This window comes from Varanus komodoensis, unplaced genomic scaffold, assembly GCF_004798865.1.
Source record: "Varanus komodoensis strain SLA01 unplaced genomic scaffold, ASM479886v1 scaffold11, whole genome shotgun sequence".
In the NCBI taxonomy this organism is placed as follows: Eukaryota; Metazoa; Chordata; class Lepidosauria; order Squamata; family Varanidae; genus Varanus; species Varanus komodoensis.
Genome location: NW_025335317.1, coordinates 730,900 through 746,377, shown reverse-complemented (window position 1 = coordinate 746,377; position 15,478 = coordinate 730,900). Strand labels below are relative to the sequence as shown.

Here is a 15,478-nt window from a genome sequence, read left to right as displayed (position 1 = left end):
CCGCTCGCCTCGCCGCCTCGCCTCCCTCGCCCGGGGCGCCGCGGCGCGTTCGCAACAGGCGGGCGGGCGGGCCGGGCAGCCAGGATGATCGGCGTGAACAGCATCAACAGCAGCGGCAGCGCCGGGCGCCTGCGGTCGCGCTCGCTCTGCTCGGTGCGCTACGGGCGCAACTGCCGCGGCGCGGAGACCTTCTGCTACGGCTGGCCGCAGCGCTCGCGCGCCCTCAAGCCCGTGCTCTACACCGACCTGGTCGTCAGCCGCCTGCAGAGCCGCCGCAAGAAGCAGCCGGTGAGGAGCGCGCCGGGAGCGGCGGGGCCGCGTCCCCGGGCGGGGAAGGGGGCGCCGGCGCGGGGCGCGGGGCGGTGAGGCCGCAGCCTCGCTCGCCCCCTCGCTCGCCGGCTGACGGGCGCGGCCTTGCCCGCCGGGGAGGCGCGTTCGGGGCCGCGCTCCGCCTGACGCCGTCTCGCCCGGAGGCCTGCCGGCGGCGGCGAACTCGCGGGGCTGAGCGAACGGGCCTCTAATGCGGCCCGGCCCGGCCCGCTCCGCCGCGCGTTCATTCCGGGCGCGAGCGCGCGCAGGGCCGCAGGCTTGCCGAGCGCTCCCTCCGTGGCCCCGACAGGCTTGCGCTTGCCCGTCGGGCGGGCATCCCACCCCCCGCGGCGCCCCCCGCCCCGCGCCGGCGCTCGCCTCTCGGGGCCTTGCGGCTCCTCGCCGCGCGGCAGGTGCGCTCGTTGCCGGCGGCTGGACCGCCGCATGACTCTTGCCCCGATCCAAGCAGCGCGGATCATAAAGGCCGAACGGAAATCGGCGGCTTGGGGACGTGAAACCGCTGCCGACCGCCTGGTTGCTGTAGCCGTCAGACCCGCCTGCAGTTTGTAAAGACCCCTTCTCCCTCCCCGCCCCATAAGGCCTGTGGCGTCGCCCCGCGCAGTCCCGCTTTCCCTAGTGCGGGTTGCGGTCCGCCGAGGCGCGGGGCGGTCGGTCCGCCCCGTAGGCAGGGACGGGAAGGCCGCCGGGGAGCCGAGCCGAGCCCAGCGCGGCGCGCCATTCCCTGGGGAGGCGGGGAGGGAAGCCGCCCGCGCAAGGACGGGCCCGCCCCCGCCCCAGCAGAGGCCGAGGAGCGCCCCGGGGGCTGCGGGCTGGGCAGAGGAGGGGCGCAGCCACAGGTGTGTCCACGAGCCGGCCGCGCTCCGGGCAGGGCGCCGCGTTCCCTGCTCGGTGCTTGCCGCCGGGGGACGGGGCGCTGGGCGGGCGCGGGCGCTCCGGGCGTCGTCGCGGGGGACCGGGCTTCGGGTGCGCCAGTGCCGCGGCGAGCGGGCGCTCTCGCCGGGACAAACTCTTGATCCCGCACCCCGGCAAGGAGGGAGGGCGAGTGGATGCGGCCGCTGGAGCCTCCTGTGCCCGGGAGGCCGCAGGGGCCCGGCCGCCCTCCCCGCACCGCTGGCCCCGGAGAAGGTGAGCGAGAGCGCGGGAGCCCGGCCTCTCTGGCCCGCGCGCTCCCGGCCCTGCCGCGAAGCGGAGCTGCTGGGGCAGGAGCTGCAGCTCTTCGGCAGGGAGGGGGCTCTTCCTCGGCCGGCGCTTCCCTCTTGCAGCAGAGATGGAGACAACCGGCGCTAGAGCTCCTCTGGCCGCCAGCAGCTGCTGCAGAGCCCACGACTGCCCCTGCTGCAGCATAGAAGTGCCGCTTGAAGCAAGGGGGCATTTTGGAGGCCCCAGGGGTGTGCTGGCTGCAGTGAGGGTTGAGGGTCTGCCCCAGTCCACCCCTCAGGCACAGGGCCTCTCCGGAGAAGCCGAGGGTCCTGCCCCATGGCCGTCCTGGGTGCCCCCACACCCCGCTGCCACAGAGAGAGATTTGTGAGACCTTTCACGTTTCTGTCTCTTGCTGGTGTTGTTCCTACACAGAGTAGATAGAAAAGGCTGCCAGAAATACAATTATTTTCAAACACAACCTAGTAGCGGAAACCTGCAGAGGATTAGAAGATCTGAAAGAACAATGCGGCCTCTTCCCAAGGCACCTCTTGTGAAGGTGTGCCATAATGGGGGGGGGGGAGCACTGCTGAAAAACCCCTCCTTGGCTGGAAGCCCACCATGCCTCGGCCTGCAAGACCGGGATGCCCCAACCAATCCCCGCCCGGCCTGGAGGTTTCGTGGCTCCGTCTCCCTTTCAGCATGATTTCTGAGGCACTTTCTCCAGCGGGAGCAACACCCCGTCTGTGGAAGAGTTTCGGCCACCGTAGTGATTGGCCTCGGCTGCTTCGTTGAGTGAATGCTGTGGACTGACCGAAAGACAATCAATCAAGCGGTTCCCAGATCCACCCAAGCCAGAGCTCTCCCTGCGAGCAAACGTGACAGAACTGAGGCTGCCGCACTTTGGGCGCATCACAAGAAGGGAAGACTCTCTGGAGAAGACATTCCTGCTCGGGAAGGTCGAAGGCGAAGGAAGAGGATGAAGAGCAACCGTGAGAAGGGGGGACAAAGCCCGTGGATGCGGGCTGGTTCCCTGCAAGGCAGAGCAAGACCAGAAGTGAAGAGGAGGTCAGGAACAGGCGGGGCAGGTCCTGGCCCATCTCTGGCAGGATCGGGGGGCCGTGGCATCAGGAAGAGGCAGGAGTCAAGGCACGGAGGGAGGCCTTGCAGAGTCAGCAGCGGAAGCCCAGTCGGGCACAGAGCAGCCCGGGACATGGCACCCCCTCGCTGCATTGGAGCCAGGCAGGGCTGAGCAGCCCTTTAGAGCCTTCCTGGGCTTTCAGCTGCTTCCCATGATCCTGCAAGCACATGCAGGCCTGACTCCTGCCCTGCAAGCACTCGCAAGGGGAACCGGGAGCCTGCTTCGGAGAGCCCGTGAACCTGCCGCGACCTGGGAGCCAGGCCAGCCCCTGACCCGCAGGGAGCGCTCGTCCTCCTCTGCCTCCAGCATGACTCCCGAGACCAGCACCTGACTTGAGCTGCGGAGGAGCACTTCTGCTGGTTCTTTGGCACCAGGAGGGACCTTCCATCCCTGAACATCCAGCCCTCCATCTCAGACCTTGACCAACTGAAGGACACCAGAGCTGTTGGCTGTATCTCCTCACCCATTCAGCTGCTGCTGCTTATTCTTCAGCAACCCCATCCATGTCTTGGACAGAAATTGAGACCGCTTCTCCACATCAGAGGCTACGGGGCGTGTCTCTGACCAGATTCTTCCCGTGATGCAGTCCTTGAGTCTTGAGACCCCAGAACCTCGCAGCCGGGAAGCAGCTGAAGAGCCAGGTGCTTGACACGGTCTTGACGGACTCGTCGCAGCAAGGAGGATGCTCTTCCCCCTCCATTAGGCCCGGCAGTAAAACAGTCTTGCAAAGCCCCATCTCCTGTTGCGCTGGCATCGAAATGCCGGGCGCTGGTATAAACTGCAGAGGAGGACGATTTACTCGCCTCGTGCTCTTCCCTGTTGTGGAATCCTGTGAGCAACGGCCAGAGGAGGAGGCAGATGGCTCAGCCCGTGCGAGTGAGGACTCCGTCCTTCTGCCGAGCTCTGCCTCGCAGACTTACTCGCTGCACTGCCATCTCGCCGCATCAGCTGTTCCTACGGGGGAAGCCCGCTCTCCAGACGACTGCCTGCCCAAAGACCGGAGGGAGCTCTTCCAGTCTGTAGCCCTTCGCCCTCTGGGGCGGCAGGTGACGGCTCACGTGGCCAGGCACGCGTTCGGCAGGCGTGTCTCGGGAGGCCTGCTCCAGGATCGGAGGCTTCCCCTGCCACGGAGAGGACCCCTTCGCCTGCAGAGCAGGGGGCGGGCCATGGCCTCTGCCCGGAAGGCACTGGGCTTCTGTGCCAGGGCCAGTGGAAGCCTCGGCAGCCTGCTCTCGCTCAGCCATGGCAGCAGGACCATCGCAATCCTCCCCCATGCCTGGCTGCCGGTGTCCTGCACCCAGGCACCAGAGGGCCCGGCCTGCCCAGAAGCCCCCTCCTCGGCCACGCTCCTGCCACTCTCTCTTGGGAACGTGCCTGCCTTGTTTTCTGCGTGCCCCAGTCACGCCTGACTCGTGGCCTGGGACTCCCGGACTGGCTGGGCCGCTTCCCCTCCGTCCTCCGCCTGCCTGCCTGCCTCAGGAAGGTGTTGCAGCCAAGGCGGCCTGGCCTGGAAGGGAGAGATGGTTCCGCGTGTCCTGCTCATCATCCAGATGTCTGGCTGTGCCTTCTGAAGCTGTGGGGGGACACGCCTGCTTCGGGGGAGGCAAGAAGGCGGGGAAAGGGGGAGCGGTGCTGCGGCCCTGGCTTAAGGATCTTTTCAGCGCTATGGCCATTTAGGCTCAATTGCAGGGCCTCCCATCCCTGCCGCAGGGGCCATGCGGGGGGGGGGGGGGGAACGGCTGCACGGCCGGGGCGGGAGCAGGGAGGCGAGGCACAGCCATTCCCCAGAGAGCCCCGGCTGCCCCGGACCTGCCTCCTTTCGCAGCCGAGACAGAATCCATCGCGCCAGTGCCTCACAGGGAGTCTTGTCAGCGATCGTGGCTGCCCGTTCTGCAGGGCCCAGCCTTGAAGCTGCCATTCAGTTTGGGTCGGGCTCCCTTTCCACCGGGCCATTGCAGCTTTGCGGGTTTTCCCACGATGCCAGGCTGCCGCGTCCTGGAACCCCATCTCAGCCTCGTGTCACGAGCCTCCTTGGTCGCCCGGCTTGTTCCTTCCCTCCCTCTTCACTGCTTTTCCCCACACTCCTTTTTGAGATGGCACAGCAGAAGGGTGTGATCATAACAATAATATATCGGTTGACGATGATGATAATAGTATACATTTCTATTATATCGTATTAGTAATGTGCCTCATTATACCCTATTATCATCATCATCATCATCATCACCGACTCCACCCATTCACCATACCGCTCTCTGGGTGCCTTGCAGCTTTCCAGGAGTGGCCGCACCGCAGGGTCCCCAGTGGAAGCCTGGTGCTGCACATGGATCCAGGCTCTGGAGCATGAAGCTGCCCTGGCAGAGGTGGGCTTCCCCGGCCACCCTCCGCACAGCCGCCTGTCCTGCCCCCTGCAAACACCACAGGAAAAGTCTGGGGTCCCAGCTGCATGTTGCAAGCCTGTGCAGATTTTCTGCAGACCCTGAGACCGGACTGAGTCACCTTCCGTCACTGGAGGCAGCCCCTTGCATTTTATTTCGGTTGCAAACCCTTGGGTTCACTCCTTCCCAGCCTCAACATAAAATGGATTTCCGCACGTTCCTTATTCTGGGCAACAGACCGAGGGCTGCCGTCACGCACTCTGGAGGGCTGTGAAGCCGCCACGGTTAAGCGTGGCATGGAACCAGGGGGCCACTCTGCCGCCGGAGTTCGGGAAGCCGTGTTTCCGGCAGAGCTGGGCAGGCCTGCGGGCAGAGCGGCCGCCCGCTTTCTGCAGCTTCCCGGCCGCCTCTGCCTAGCTCTGCCTTCGCTCTGGATGGCTTGTGCCCCTCCTCATCATGCCTCGTGCTGAGATGAACAGTGAGGATACCTTCAGACAACTCCCGACCTTTCCGAGGGAACCGGTCTTCCTGGTTCCTCCCGTCTGACCCTTTCTCTGCGCCGCACGTCCTGAGCAGGCGCCCCCACAAGCATGCGGGCCGGTGTGGCTCTGGCCGCCAGCCCCAGGCAAAGAGCCGCCACCGGCCGGCCTCGTGCTCGAGGGAAGGCGGACTCGCCCCTCGCCCGCTCCGTGGCTCGGAAGTGCAGAACTCACCCGGAAGCAGGCGGCCTGTGCTGCACCAGCGGCAGTAATGTAGCCCCTTCTCTTCTCTCCGCAGGCTTTCTATAGCTCCATCAAGAACGAGAAGCTGCAGTGGGCCATGTGAGTACCCAGCGTGCCCGCCCTCCCCGGCAGCCCCTGCCCTCCCGCCTCCTCTGAGCATTGCTGGCCGGCCCTGCTCTGCCTTTCAGGGCCTCCCCGGCAACTCGCCGAGCGGCCGCGAGGCAGAGCCGCCTGCCGCACCGCTGCCGCGCTGCCAGGCCCTCTTCCCCCCCTTGCCATGAGCTCCGCTGGGCCACCGTCACACCAGGGCAGCGTGACTGTATGACTGGATCTCATCGCAGGAAGTAAGCCCTGCTTTGCGTCTCTGTATCAAGCACCTTCGCAGGGAGAAAATTGGGCAGGCAGAGGAGGGGGAGTTTGCGACAGGCTGGATCCTTGGCATGTTGATTCTGACACAAGCACTACTGATCAACAAGGACCTGGGAGGTGCAAGTGGAAGTCACTGATTCCTGCCTTTTATAAAAATGAAATACATGCAGAGGAGTTGTCGTCAGATCTGCATCTAGCTGAAATCTGGGTTGGGAGGGAAATTTTTGCACAGACAGCCCCCACTTCTTGGAGGCCTGGGTTAGACCTTACAGCCTCTAGGAATTCCAGAAGAGGTGCCTACACATCCCACCCCCTCCACGCACACACTTTTCATGGGGCTTCCTTTCAGCACCTTTGCAAAGTAAGGGCTCCTTCACCCTGTCCATCAAACGCAGGCAAGTTTTTTGGACCGGAAAATACCCAGTCATGGCATTTGCTCCTCTTTTCTTGTCCAGAAAAGGCCTGAATTTGTTTACCGGGCAGTGGCAGGAAGCTCCAGGAGCCCCCACGCACACGCACAGAGCGGGCAGTGCGGCCCGCTGCAAACCGGGTGCGCTGGCGGAGGCGGGGTGGGCCGCTCTGGAGGCGCACGCGTGGCTGCGCTGGCCCGGGGGCGCGCCGGCCCCTCCTCCGCACCGGCTCCCGGGCTTGCTGGGATCCATGGCCCCGCTTTGCAGCCCCGGGGGGGGCGGGGGGGGCGGAGCAGCCGAGGCCGTCGCCATGGAGACCGCGCGGCTCGGGCGATGCGTCGGCGCGCGGGCGAGGGGGAGGCGGGCGCGCCGCGGGTCCCGGGGGCGCCCGGCCCTCCCGCGCCCCACCTCGCTCTGCGGAGCCCATCCTGCGGAGCAGCGCGCCCTGCGAGAGCAGCGAGGGCGGCAGCCGCCCGGGCAGCCTGCGAGGCCCACGGGGCGCCGGCACTCGGGCGACCCAGCCCCGCCGCCGGGCGCGCACGCCCTCCTTGCTCTCCCGGCCATCCTCTTCGGGCACCGCCTCAGCGAAGAGCGGTGCCAGTCCCGCTAGGTTTATTTCCAGTTTTCTCCCTGCCTGCGACAGGTTGCCTTTGCAGTAATGTACAGGGTAATTACACTACTCCCTATTCAGCCTTTTAAAAATAAGACAAATCCGCCCCACACGACTCATAATGAGTAATGCACCAACAGCCCAATGCTGGGCTCACTTTATCCCTGGATTTCTGCTGGTGATGACAGGTGTGCAGGCTTTTCTGCGGGGCCACATCCACCATTTCCTAATGCTCTGGATTTTCCTTGCAAATGTTTCCATAAGGTCTCCTTTCAGAAAAGTGCCTTGGGAATGAAGTTGGGCAGGCCGGAAGCTGCTGGCCCTGGGCTGGCTCCAGCCTATTCATGCCTAAGCATTCGGTGGATTGAACTCAATGGGATCTGTTAGAACAGGCAATTAAAGTCACTAGGAGCATAGCCAGGGCAAAGCCTGGGTCCAGCCTGTGGGTTGTCCATGCCCGCATCTCCAAAATCCCTCACCTTCTGGAGAGAATCCCAGCATTCGTTCCGTGATGCTGAGTCGAGGCCCTGCCATGGTCTAGGTCTAGGTCTCAAGGAGGGCAGCGCTGAGCACCCTCCCGCAGGGCTCCTGAGGTGCCCCCCACACACACACACGCTCACCCCTCGCGTGTCTTTGCTCCCCAGAGACGAAGAAGAGCTGCGCAAGTCGCTGTCGGAACTGGCCGACCCCAACCCCAAGACCGTCAAGCGCATCAGCAGCTGCAGCAACCCCTTCCTCGACTTCTCACAGGACCCCAGTGGCGTGACCTACAAGCACGGCCTCCTGGTGCGCAAGAGCCACGCCGAGCCCGACTGCAAGAAGAGTAGGTGGGGCCGGGGTGGCCGGGGGCTCCCGGGGCGCCCCTCTTCCCTGGGGGCCCTGGGGCACGAGCAGCCGCCCCTTCAGGAGGGCCGGCAGGGCAGGGCGTTGGTGCAGGGGGGCTCCACACACCTCCCTGTGTTCTCTGCCTGGACTGTGAAGCTCCCGTGCGAACCAGGAGGGGGCCTTCCATGTCCGGCCATGCCCAGGACCGCAGCCTGTTCCTCCGCGAGCAGCGCAGGTGGTGCCCTCGCTGGATCCCTCCTTGCAGGGACTCTGGCGCCCCACTTTTTCTCCAGAGCAGCTCAAAGGGAGTTTGGTGTGCGGCAGTTTCCATCTACGGAAACAGCACGTTTAACTCGACTCTGCAGAGGCCTGTTGGCTGGCAGTCGCTGCCACGAAGGGCTCCTTTTCCCCAGCTTATGCCGGCCGGGCCACCCGCGTCCTGCCCTGCTTGCCGCCTCTGCACAGCAGTCAGGCTCGGAGGAGGCTCTGGCGGAGGACAGCGCCAGGGGGGCGCGCCACGCAGGGGGGGTCCGCTCTTTCTTGCCCACCCGCGCCCACCTGCTCCACCGTGAGGCTTGACCAAGGAGGTCCACTGGCCCGGCCGGGAGTCTTTCCCAGGCGTAATTGGCACGGGCGCGTTGAGCGGCGGTCACGGGCTGGTTCGGGAGGACCCCAGGCTGCGCTGCGCGGCATGGCTCCCCCTTGGGCTCGGGGTCTGCAGTGCCGACTCCCCTCATCAACTCCCTTGGCAGGAGCAGTGGGGACGTGCGGGGCGCCTCCCAGAGGGTTGGCCGCCTGCAGCTGGAGCGAGCGCTCGCTGTCAGGGACGTCACGGGGCGGGAAGGGCCCGGGCTTGGCACGCAGCGGCCCCAGGGCATGGCCAGGACAAGTGGGGGCCGATCGGCCCCAGGCCGGAGGGGAGGGCCCGCTTCCTCGCTCGGGGGCGCTGCGCCATGCGGAGGGGCCACACTGGGCTCACATGCGGGTGGTCGCGGGGGCCCAGAACGGTGACGCGGGGGCGCTGCGAGCAGGATGGCCGGGTGAGCCGAGCTCTTTGCCCAGGCGACCACCGCCCTCCTCCGCTCGCTCGCTCGCTCGGGCCACCATTTTGAACCCGGGGCACAGGTGGCCGGGGCAGACCTTCCCTCCAGTCAGCCAGCCACACATCTTGACGCCAGAGGCCGGGCTGGGGGGAACCAAGCCGCTCGCTGGCTCGCCGTCCCCGCTCCACCCCACCGAGCGACCGCCCTGCTCCGAGCGCTCCGTTTCCCAGCAAAATCCTCCCTAATCCCACCGGCTCATGCTGCCCTGATCCGATTAGAGGCTTCCCGCCTCCTTCGCAGTGGCCGCTGAGGAGAGATTCACCTGGCGGGAGCCACGCGTGGCATCTGCCTCCCAGCAGCACCCACAGAGCCTTCCACAGCTGCTGCTGCCCCAGGCACGGCTCCACCCCAGAAGGCCACAGGCTGGGGCCCCAGGCAGCTCCCTCAGCCCCGCTGCCCCCAAGCACCCCCACGCTCAGACCCAGCGCCTGGCAGCACCCGCCCCGCCCCGCCCCGCCGAGGCCTTGGTCCAGCAGCAGCTTCAGCACTGACTCTCTCTTTTGCTTGGCAGCCCCGAGAGGAAAACGGGGGTGGAAGACTTTCCATGGGATCCTGAAGGGAATGATCCTGTATCTACAGAAGGTACACGAGCCCCCTCCCCCACCACCTTTCTCTCACCACGTGAGGTGGGGATCAGCCCCCCCTTTCTTAGACTCACCGAATCAGAGGCTGGCAGGGCTGGAGGGGGCCCGGAAGGCCATGGGGTCGGCCCCCGTTGGCACAGGATGCCTGCTGACACCCTCCCACTCGGGGGGCTGCCAGATGCTTGCTGGATGTCTCCAGCGGGGGGAGCCCCCAGCTCTCCACGCAGCTGGCTCCACCATCGCGTTGCTCCGGCAGTGAGGAAGCTTTTCCCGATCACGTGCTTGGCAAAACATGGAGCCCTGGACCAAAGTTGTTCCAGCCGGTCACTTAGTTGGCCTGCCTGTTTTCTCTTCTGTTCAGTGTGGAATGGACCCAAACTGAGTCCTGCACAGAGCCAGCTAATCGGCATCAAGCATGACCAGCTTCCAGTTGATTTTAGCAAATTGGTCCATAACACTGAAATCTTGGTAAAGAAAGCCAGGAGAAACACCCCATTAATGAAGGTGCTCAGATTACTTGGGCAGGAAGCAATGAACAGAATAGCCACTCCCCCCCCCCCCCGGAAGCTGCACGTCCTGCCATGCCCCTTCCCGTCCCCGCAGTCGCCGTCAAGCGGCTTGCGATGGGCTCCCAGGGATGGGCCCGGGCGCGAGGCGTGTGGCACCAGGCCAGCAGCTCCCGGGGCTCGCAAGGGACGAACAGGGCTGTCGAGGAGGGCGTCCGAGGGAGTGTGCCTTCGCCTGTTTCCCATGGGGGAGAGACAGCTGGGCGGCACGTGGCAGCAGCCCTGGGACGCGTCTCGGGCGCTCCCCGCACTGCGAGCAAGGCTGCTTGGAAGGCCGGCCGGGCCACACACGCTCGTGCGGACCAGCCGGGGCCTGGCCTGCCTTCGTGCAGGGGGCAGTGCCTCTGGCGCTTCCTCCATCCCGCTGGCTGGCGGGGGCGAGGCAGCACCTGCTCGGCCAGACTCCGTGGCCCTGCCATGATGGGCTGCAGCATGGGGCAAGAGCCGGGCTGCAGAAACCCGGATGCTCCACCGGCCCAAAATCATGTTTCCACAGTGCAAAATGCCCACCAAGGTTTATCTTCTTCATCTAAATATGAAACAATCAAACTACAAGGAAACAGTAACACTGTGAAGGAAACAGTAACACTGAATTCTAGAACAAGCTTTTAAAAACAGATCAGCAAGCGATTTTAATGCAATATGCATTGGGATACAATGTGTTGCAACAGTATTTTGACTGCTTGCCAACCTCTGGATTTAGGGATTTTCCCATTCTAAGTGGGGGAAAAAGCAGAACAGTGCTTCACCTCGCTAAAGTCCCCATTTTAGAAGCTAGTCTGAGGTGTGACAGCTCCTGTCAAAACTGGGAACTTGAGCAAGTGGAGCGGCTCACACGTTTCGACGTGGAGGTTCAGGGAAGTGTGGGAAAGGTGTGTGTGGCTGAGAAGCATCAGCTCTGCACCTGAAAGCTGGAAGGTCTTGCAGGCAATCTGCTGGCAGTGGTAGTTGTGAGCACGGTGGCTGTCGGAAAGCAAAGCCAGCATTAACCGGCCTGCAGCCTTGTGTTCTCGGTGTTCAGCTTGGCACTGCCTGCACTCCTTAGGATGCCGATGAGGAAACGCTTTCATTGCACACCTCAGTAAATGTGAAGGCGCACAGTTGAGAAAGACCAGGAGATTTTTTAAAAAAATGCAAGCGCACAAATACAATTTGGGCAAATGTCAAGACCAAATTTAACCAACCCACAAATTGCCCCCATTTTTTTAAAAGGAGGCTGGCACACTGACTTGGTTCAGTCCAAACAGAGCTGGCACAAGCGAGAGGAAGCCAGAACGAAACGGGAGGAGAGCAAGAGGGAGAAGGCTGTTGCGGTGCCGCTCTCACCCCGCGCGCTTGCCCTGTTTCAGGAGGAGTACAAGCCTGGCAAGGCCCTGGTGGAGGACGAGCTGAAGAACGCCATCAGCATCCACCACTCGCTGGCCACCCAGGCGTCTGACTACAGCAAGCGGCCCAACGTCTTCTACCTCAGGACAGCGGACTGGAGAGTCTTCCTCTTCCAGGCCCAGTAGGTAGCAGGCCCAGGCCTGCCAGGAGCCCTGGGGACAGGGAGCAAGGCGGGCACTCGGCTGGCAGAGGGGGGGCTCTTCCGGCAGGGGGCCCAGGGCAGGGCCCCGCTGCATCTGCCTTTCCTGCCCCCAGCTCGCCTGACGCCCCGGCACCGGTTTCTTGCCACTTCCGCTCAGACCACTTTGGCGAGGCCAGTGAAAAGCTGCCGCCAGCAGCTGTTTCCACTGGAGCCGCTCCGCCACCTGCAGCCCCCCACCCTCGAATTTGCTGTGCCTCCCCAGCAGGCAGAGCACACTTGGGTGGATTGTGTCCACCGCCTCCGGGCAGGACTTGGGCATGCTGGCACTGCATCCTGCGGATGCGGACGGCCTGAGGAGCGCTCCCGCCTGCGGCCGGGGGTCCCCCTGCCCCCTCGTGCGTGTGCCGCACCCCTGGCGAGCTGCCTCGGGTGCCCGCTGCCCTTGCCAGGAATAGACCAGCGAGCCGGAGGCCCGCCCCTTCCCCAGCATTGCCTGCCGTGGACTAGCATGCCTCCTCACGCCTCTTTTGCGCCGCACCTGCTGCCAGGAACACGGAGCAGATGCATTCCTGGATCACGCGCATCAATGTGGTGGCGGCCATGTTCTCCGCACCCCCGTTCCCGGCAGCCATCGGGTCCCAGAAGAAGTTCAGCCGCCCACTGCTGCCCAGCTCCGCCACACGACTGTCCCAGGTGAGCGAGGGCCTGTTCCACCCGATTCCGGAGCCGGGTTCACAGCCGAAAAGGGATGGGGGCAGAGACAAACTTCCACGATGGGGGGAGGCAGGGAAAGCGGGGCCCATGTGCCTGTGCAGAATTGCACATGAGGTGACCACGGACCACAAACACGGCCCTCACCCTGCATAGGCAAAGCAGCCCTCAAAAAGGGAAGAGGCGGCTCCAGGGGAGATGGTCTGTGGGGCGAAGTGGCCTGGGGCAGGCTCCCCACCGGGGAAGCAGGGAGGCAGCAGAGGCCGCGAGCAGAATGGCTCTCCTTCCCCTTCTGCAGGAGGAGCAAGTGAAGAGCCACGAGGCCAAGTTCAAAGCCATGGCGGCAGAGCTGCTGGAGCATCGCTCGTCCCTGCCCGAGAAGAGAGTGAAGGGCAAAGAATACGAGGAGCTGAAGCAGAAGGAGGAGTACCTGGTATTTGAGGTCAGTGGGGGGCCTAGCGAGGGAGGAGATTCTTCTGCCAGGGCAGCTGTCCGTCCCCAGGCTGGCAACCCGCCTCTTCAGGCCGTGGCTGTGGCTTTTTCAGACCATGGCCCACAGAGCAGAGGCCCACAGGCAAGCCGGGCCAGGGCAGGCCCAACGGCGGGAGGTGCCACGGGGCTGTCACGATGCTTCCTGGTTGCCCTTCCAGGTGGCTGATTTTCTGGGACCTCCTGGAGCAGTGCATTTCTCCACTAAATATGCACGGAGCAAAAGCACTGCACACTCACCTCATCCAAGTCTTAGAAAGACGACAGATTTCCCTCTATGCCCACCTTCGCCTTGTGAGGACCCCAGTCACGCCCTCCCTAAACTTCACGCGCCTTCTCCCTGAAAACTGCCTGCAAATGTTTTAGCCTCTTCCCATCAGGAAGGCGAGGGGACACCTGGACCTGGGCCTTTTTCATCACCACAGCAGCATTGCTCAGCTGGAACATCTGGCATTCCAGATGCAGCCCCTGCACAGCTGGCACCCGCCGATCAGCTCTGCTCTGCTCCCACTGACCATCCCAGCAACTTAGGCTGTTCCCACAAAGTGTGAGCGAAGAACCAGCCCAGCCCCGCACCCTGAAGATTCTCCGCCACCCCGCAGCTTCTCTAAGGGCTCAGCAGCACGGGAAGGCCTGGGTGCCTGGGACGTGGGACAAAAAGTGGGGGTGGCAGGGGAGAAGCGCCCCACAACCATTTCCCATCTTTCCGCTTCCCTTGCAGAAGTCTCGCTACGGCACCTACGCAACGCTGATGCGCACCAAGCTGAAGACGGACTGCGAGGACCTGGCCGTGCTGGAGGCCACCCTGTTCGAGGCAGCAGGCCGCACAGACGACGGCCTCAGGAAGGCCCCGTCCAGCTCTCCGCTGAGCCAGGAGCCGGCTGGCACCGGGTCCAAAGGCAAACATGGTGGCCGGCCAGCCTCCGGCAGCCTGCAAAAATCCTGAGGGGGGGGGGGCCTGCCCTGAGGGCGGCTGCCTGTCCCAAGATCTGCATGATTCTGTTCTCCGTGGCCAGGAAGTGCGCCGCGGGAGGCAAGGAGCCACCTGACTGTGGACCAGATCCTGTGTCAACTGCGCCAGCTGGGGGAAGAGGCTCGGCCCTGCCATGCCCCCAGCCCCAGCCCATGCAGCCCTCCCGGGCCCCCGAGAGGGGATGTGGCATCGGCTGCGCGGGGAGTCCTGCTTCCTCTCCGCTCGGGCAAACACAGCCAGATCCCGGCAGCCTCCATACTGTGCACCCCGCCAGTTTCTTACTGTTTTGTGATACGCTGTTTTACAATCTTTTTAGTACCCGACAAAGCCGGCTCACGCGCGGCCTGGGGAAGGGGAGTCCGCCACGACAGAAGGTAGGCACACGCCACACTCCGTGGGCCACTTCGCCTCGAGGTGGGCAGCGATGCCCACCCCTCCTGCAGCAGTTCTGGGCCCACGCCGGCCGCTCCCGGAGCACTTCCCCTCCAGCCCGGGGCCGGTCCTTCAGCACCAGCAGCGGCCCTGGACTGGCTCAGCTCCTCCCCACCAGCATGAGCAGGGCTGGACTCCACGGAGGCCCCTCCAGCCCTCCCGCGTGGCCAGGGATGCCGTCCGTCCGTTGACGGTAGGCGGGGACAGCCCGCTGACGGAAGACGAAGCCATAGGAGGGTGCCCCCAGCAGCCCCCTGCCCCGGCCACCGGGTGGCTTGCACGGGCCGGCCCTGGCCTGAGCTGCACATCCAAGCCCTTGCCTGCTGGGCCTGGCCAGGGAGGGGCCCGAGGGCACCGCCCCCTTCTGCTCACGCCACGCGCCTTCCACTGGTTCTCTCCAAGGGCTTCAGGCCGTGGCTCGCCACGGCGCATGCGGTGGAGGGGGCGGGCGCAGGAGCACGCGCGGCCAGGGCAAGCTGTGTTCGCGGCCGCAAGGCAGCCCAGGCTGGGCAGCAGGCGGAAGGGGTGCCCCCCACCTGCCAGGGCGGCTGCATCCAGCACCGACTCTCCGAATGTGTTGTTTTTTATTCTACTCTGGAAGTGACTGTAAACAAAGCAACAACTCAAGAGCTCTGTACAGTTTCGTCCTTCTGGTACCGAAGTAAAACCGACTCCAGTCCCCAGAGTGAGCCTGGTTCTCTCGCCAGCCCTCCCACTGCAGACGGCGGCCCCCAGGCCCCCGACCCCCATCCCAGGCACACGCAAGTGGCCCAAAGGGCCTGAGCCCCCCCCCCCCCCAAGCTGGGGACCTGAGTCCACAAGTCTGCGCGTGGCTTGCTGCACACTGGCTCCAGGTGGCCTCCGGGGAGGCCCAGGGGGCCGCAAGGGGAGGAGAGGGCAAGCGGCTGGGGGCAGGTGCCCCACGCTGCCCCCCTTGGAGGCACTGGGCTTGGGGCGCTGCACGGAACAAGGAGCACAATCTAGACATGCATTGTGGTGGGAGAGATGGAGGAAGATTGAGAAGGCGGCCAAGTGCTGGCTTGGAAAAAGGGTGGGCCAGAAAAAGCATGAGACAAGAAACTAATTTCTGAAGTTAAAAAATAAATGCAAACAGACCCATGTCGATAGCGGGGACAGTGACAGCCTAAGGAAGGCACGATAGGAAAGGCA

General features: G+C 64.3%; 1 protein-coding gene across 1 annotated transcript in view; it reads left to right on the top strand.

The window, feature by feature from the left end:
• The window catches only part of PSD (pleckstrin and Sec7 domain containing), a 39,546-nt gene extending 25,697 nt beyond the window's left edge, over positions 1-13,849 (top strand). Inside the window, exons 10-16 of the mRNA XM_044420179.1 lie at positions 5,764-5,807; positions 7,742-7,920; positions 9,537-9,607; positions 11,525-11,682; positions 12,252-12,396; positions 12,713-12,856; positions 13,625-13,849. Of these exons, the coding sequence (XP_044276114.1) occupies positions 5,764-5,807; positions 7,742-7,920; positions 9,537-9,607; positions 11,525-11,682; positions 12,252-12,396; positions 12,713-12,856; positions 13,625-13,849 (966 nt within the window). The remainder of the gene's footprint in view (positions 1-5,763; positions 5,808-7,741; positions 7,921-9,536; positions 9,608-11,524; positions 11,683-12,251; positions 12,397-12,712; positions 12,857-13,624) is intronic.
• Positions 13,850-15,478: the final 1,629 nt, after the last annotated feature.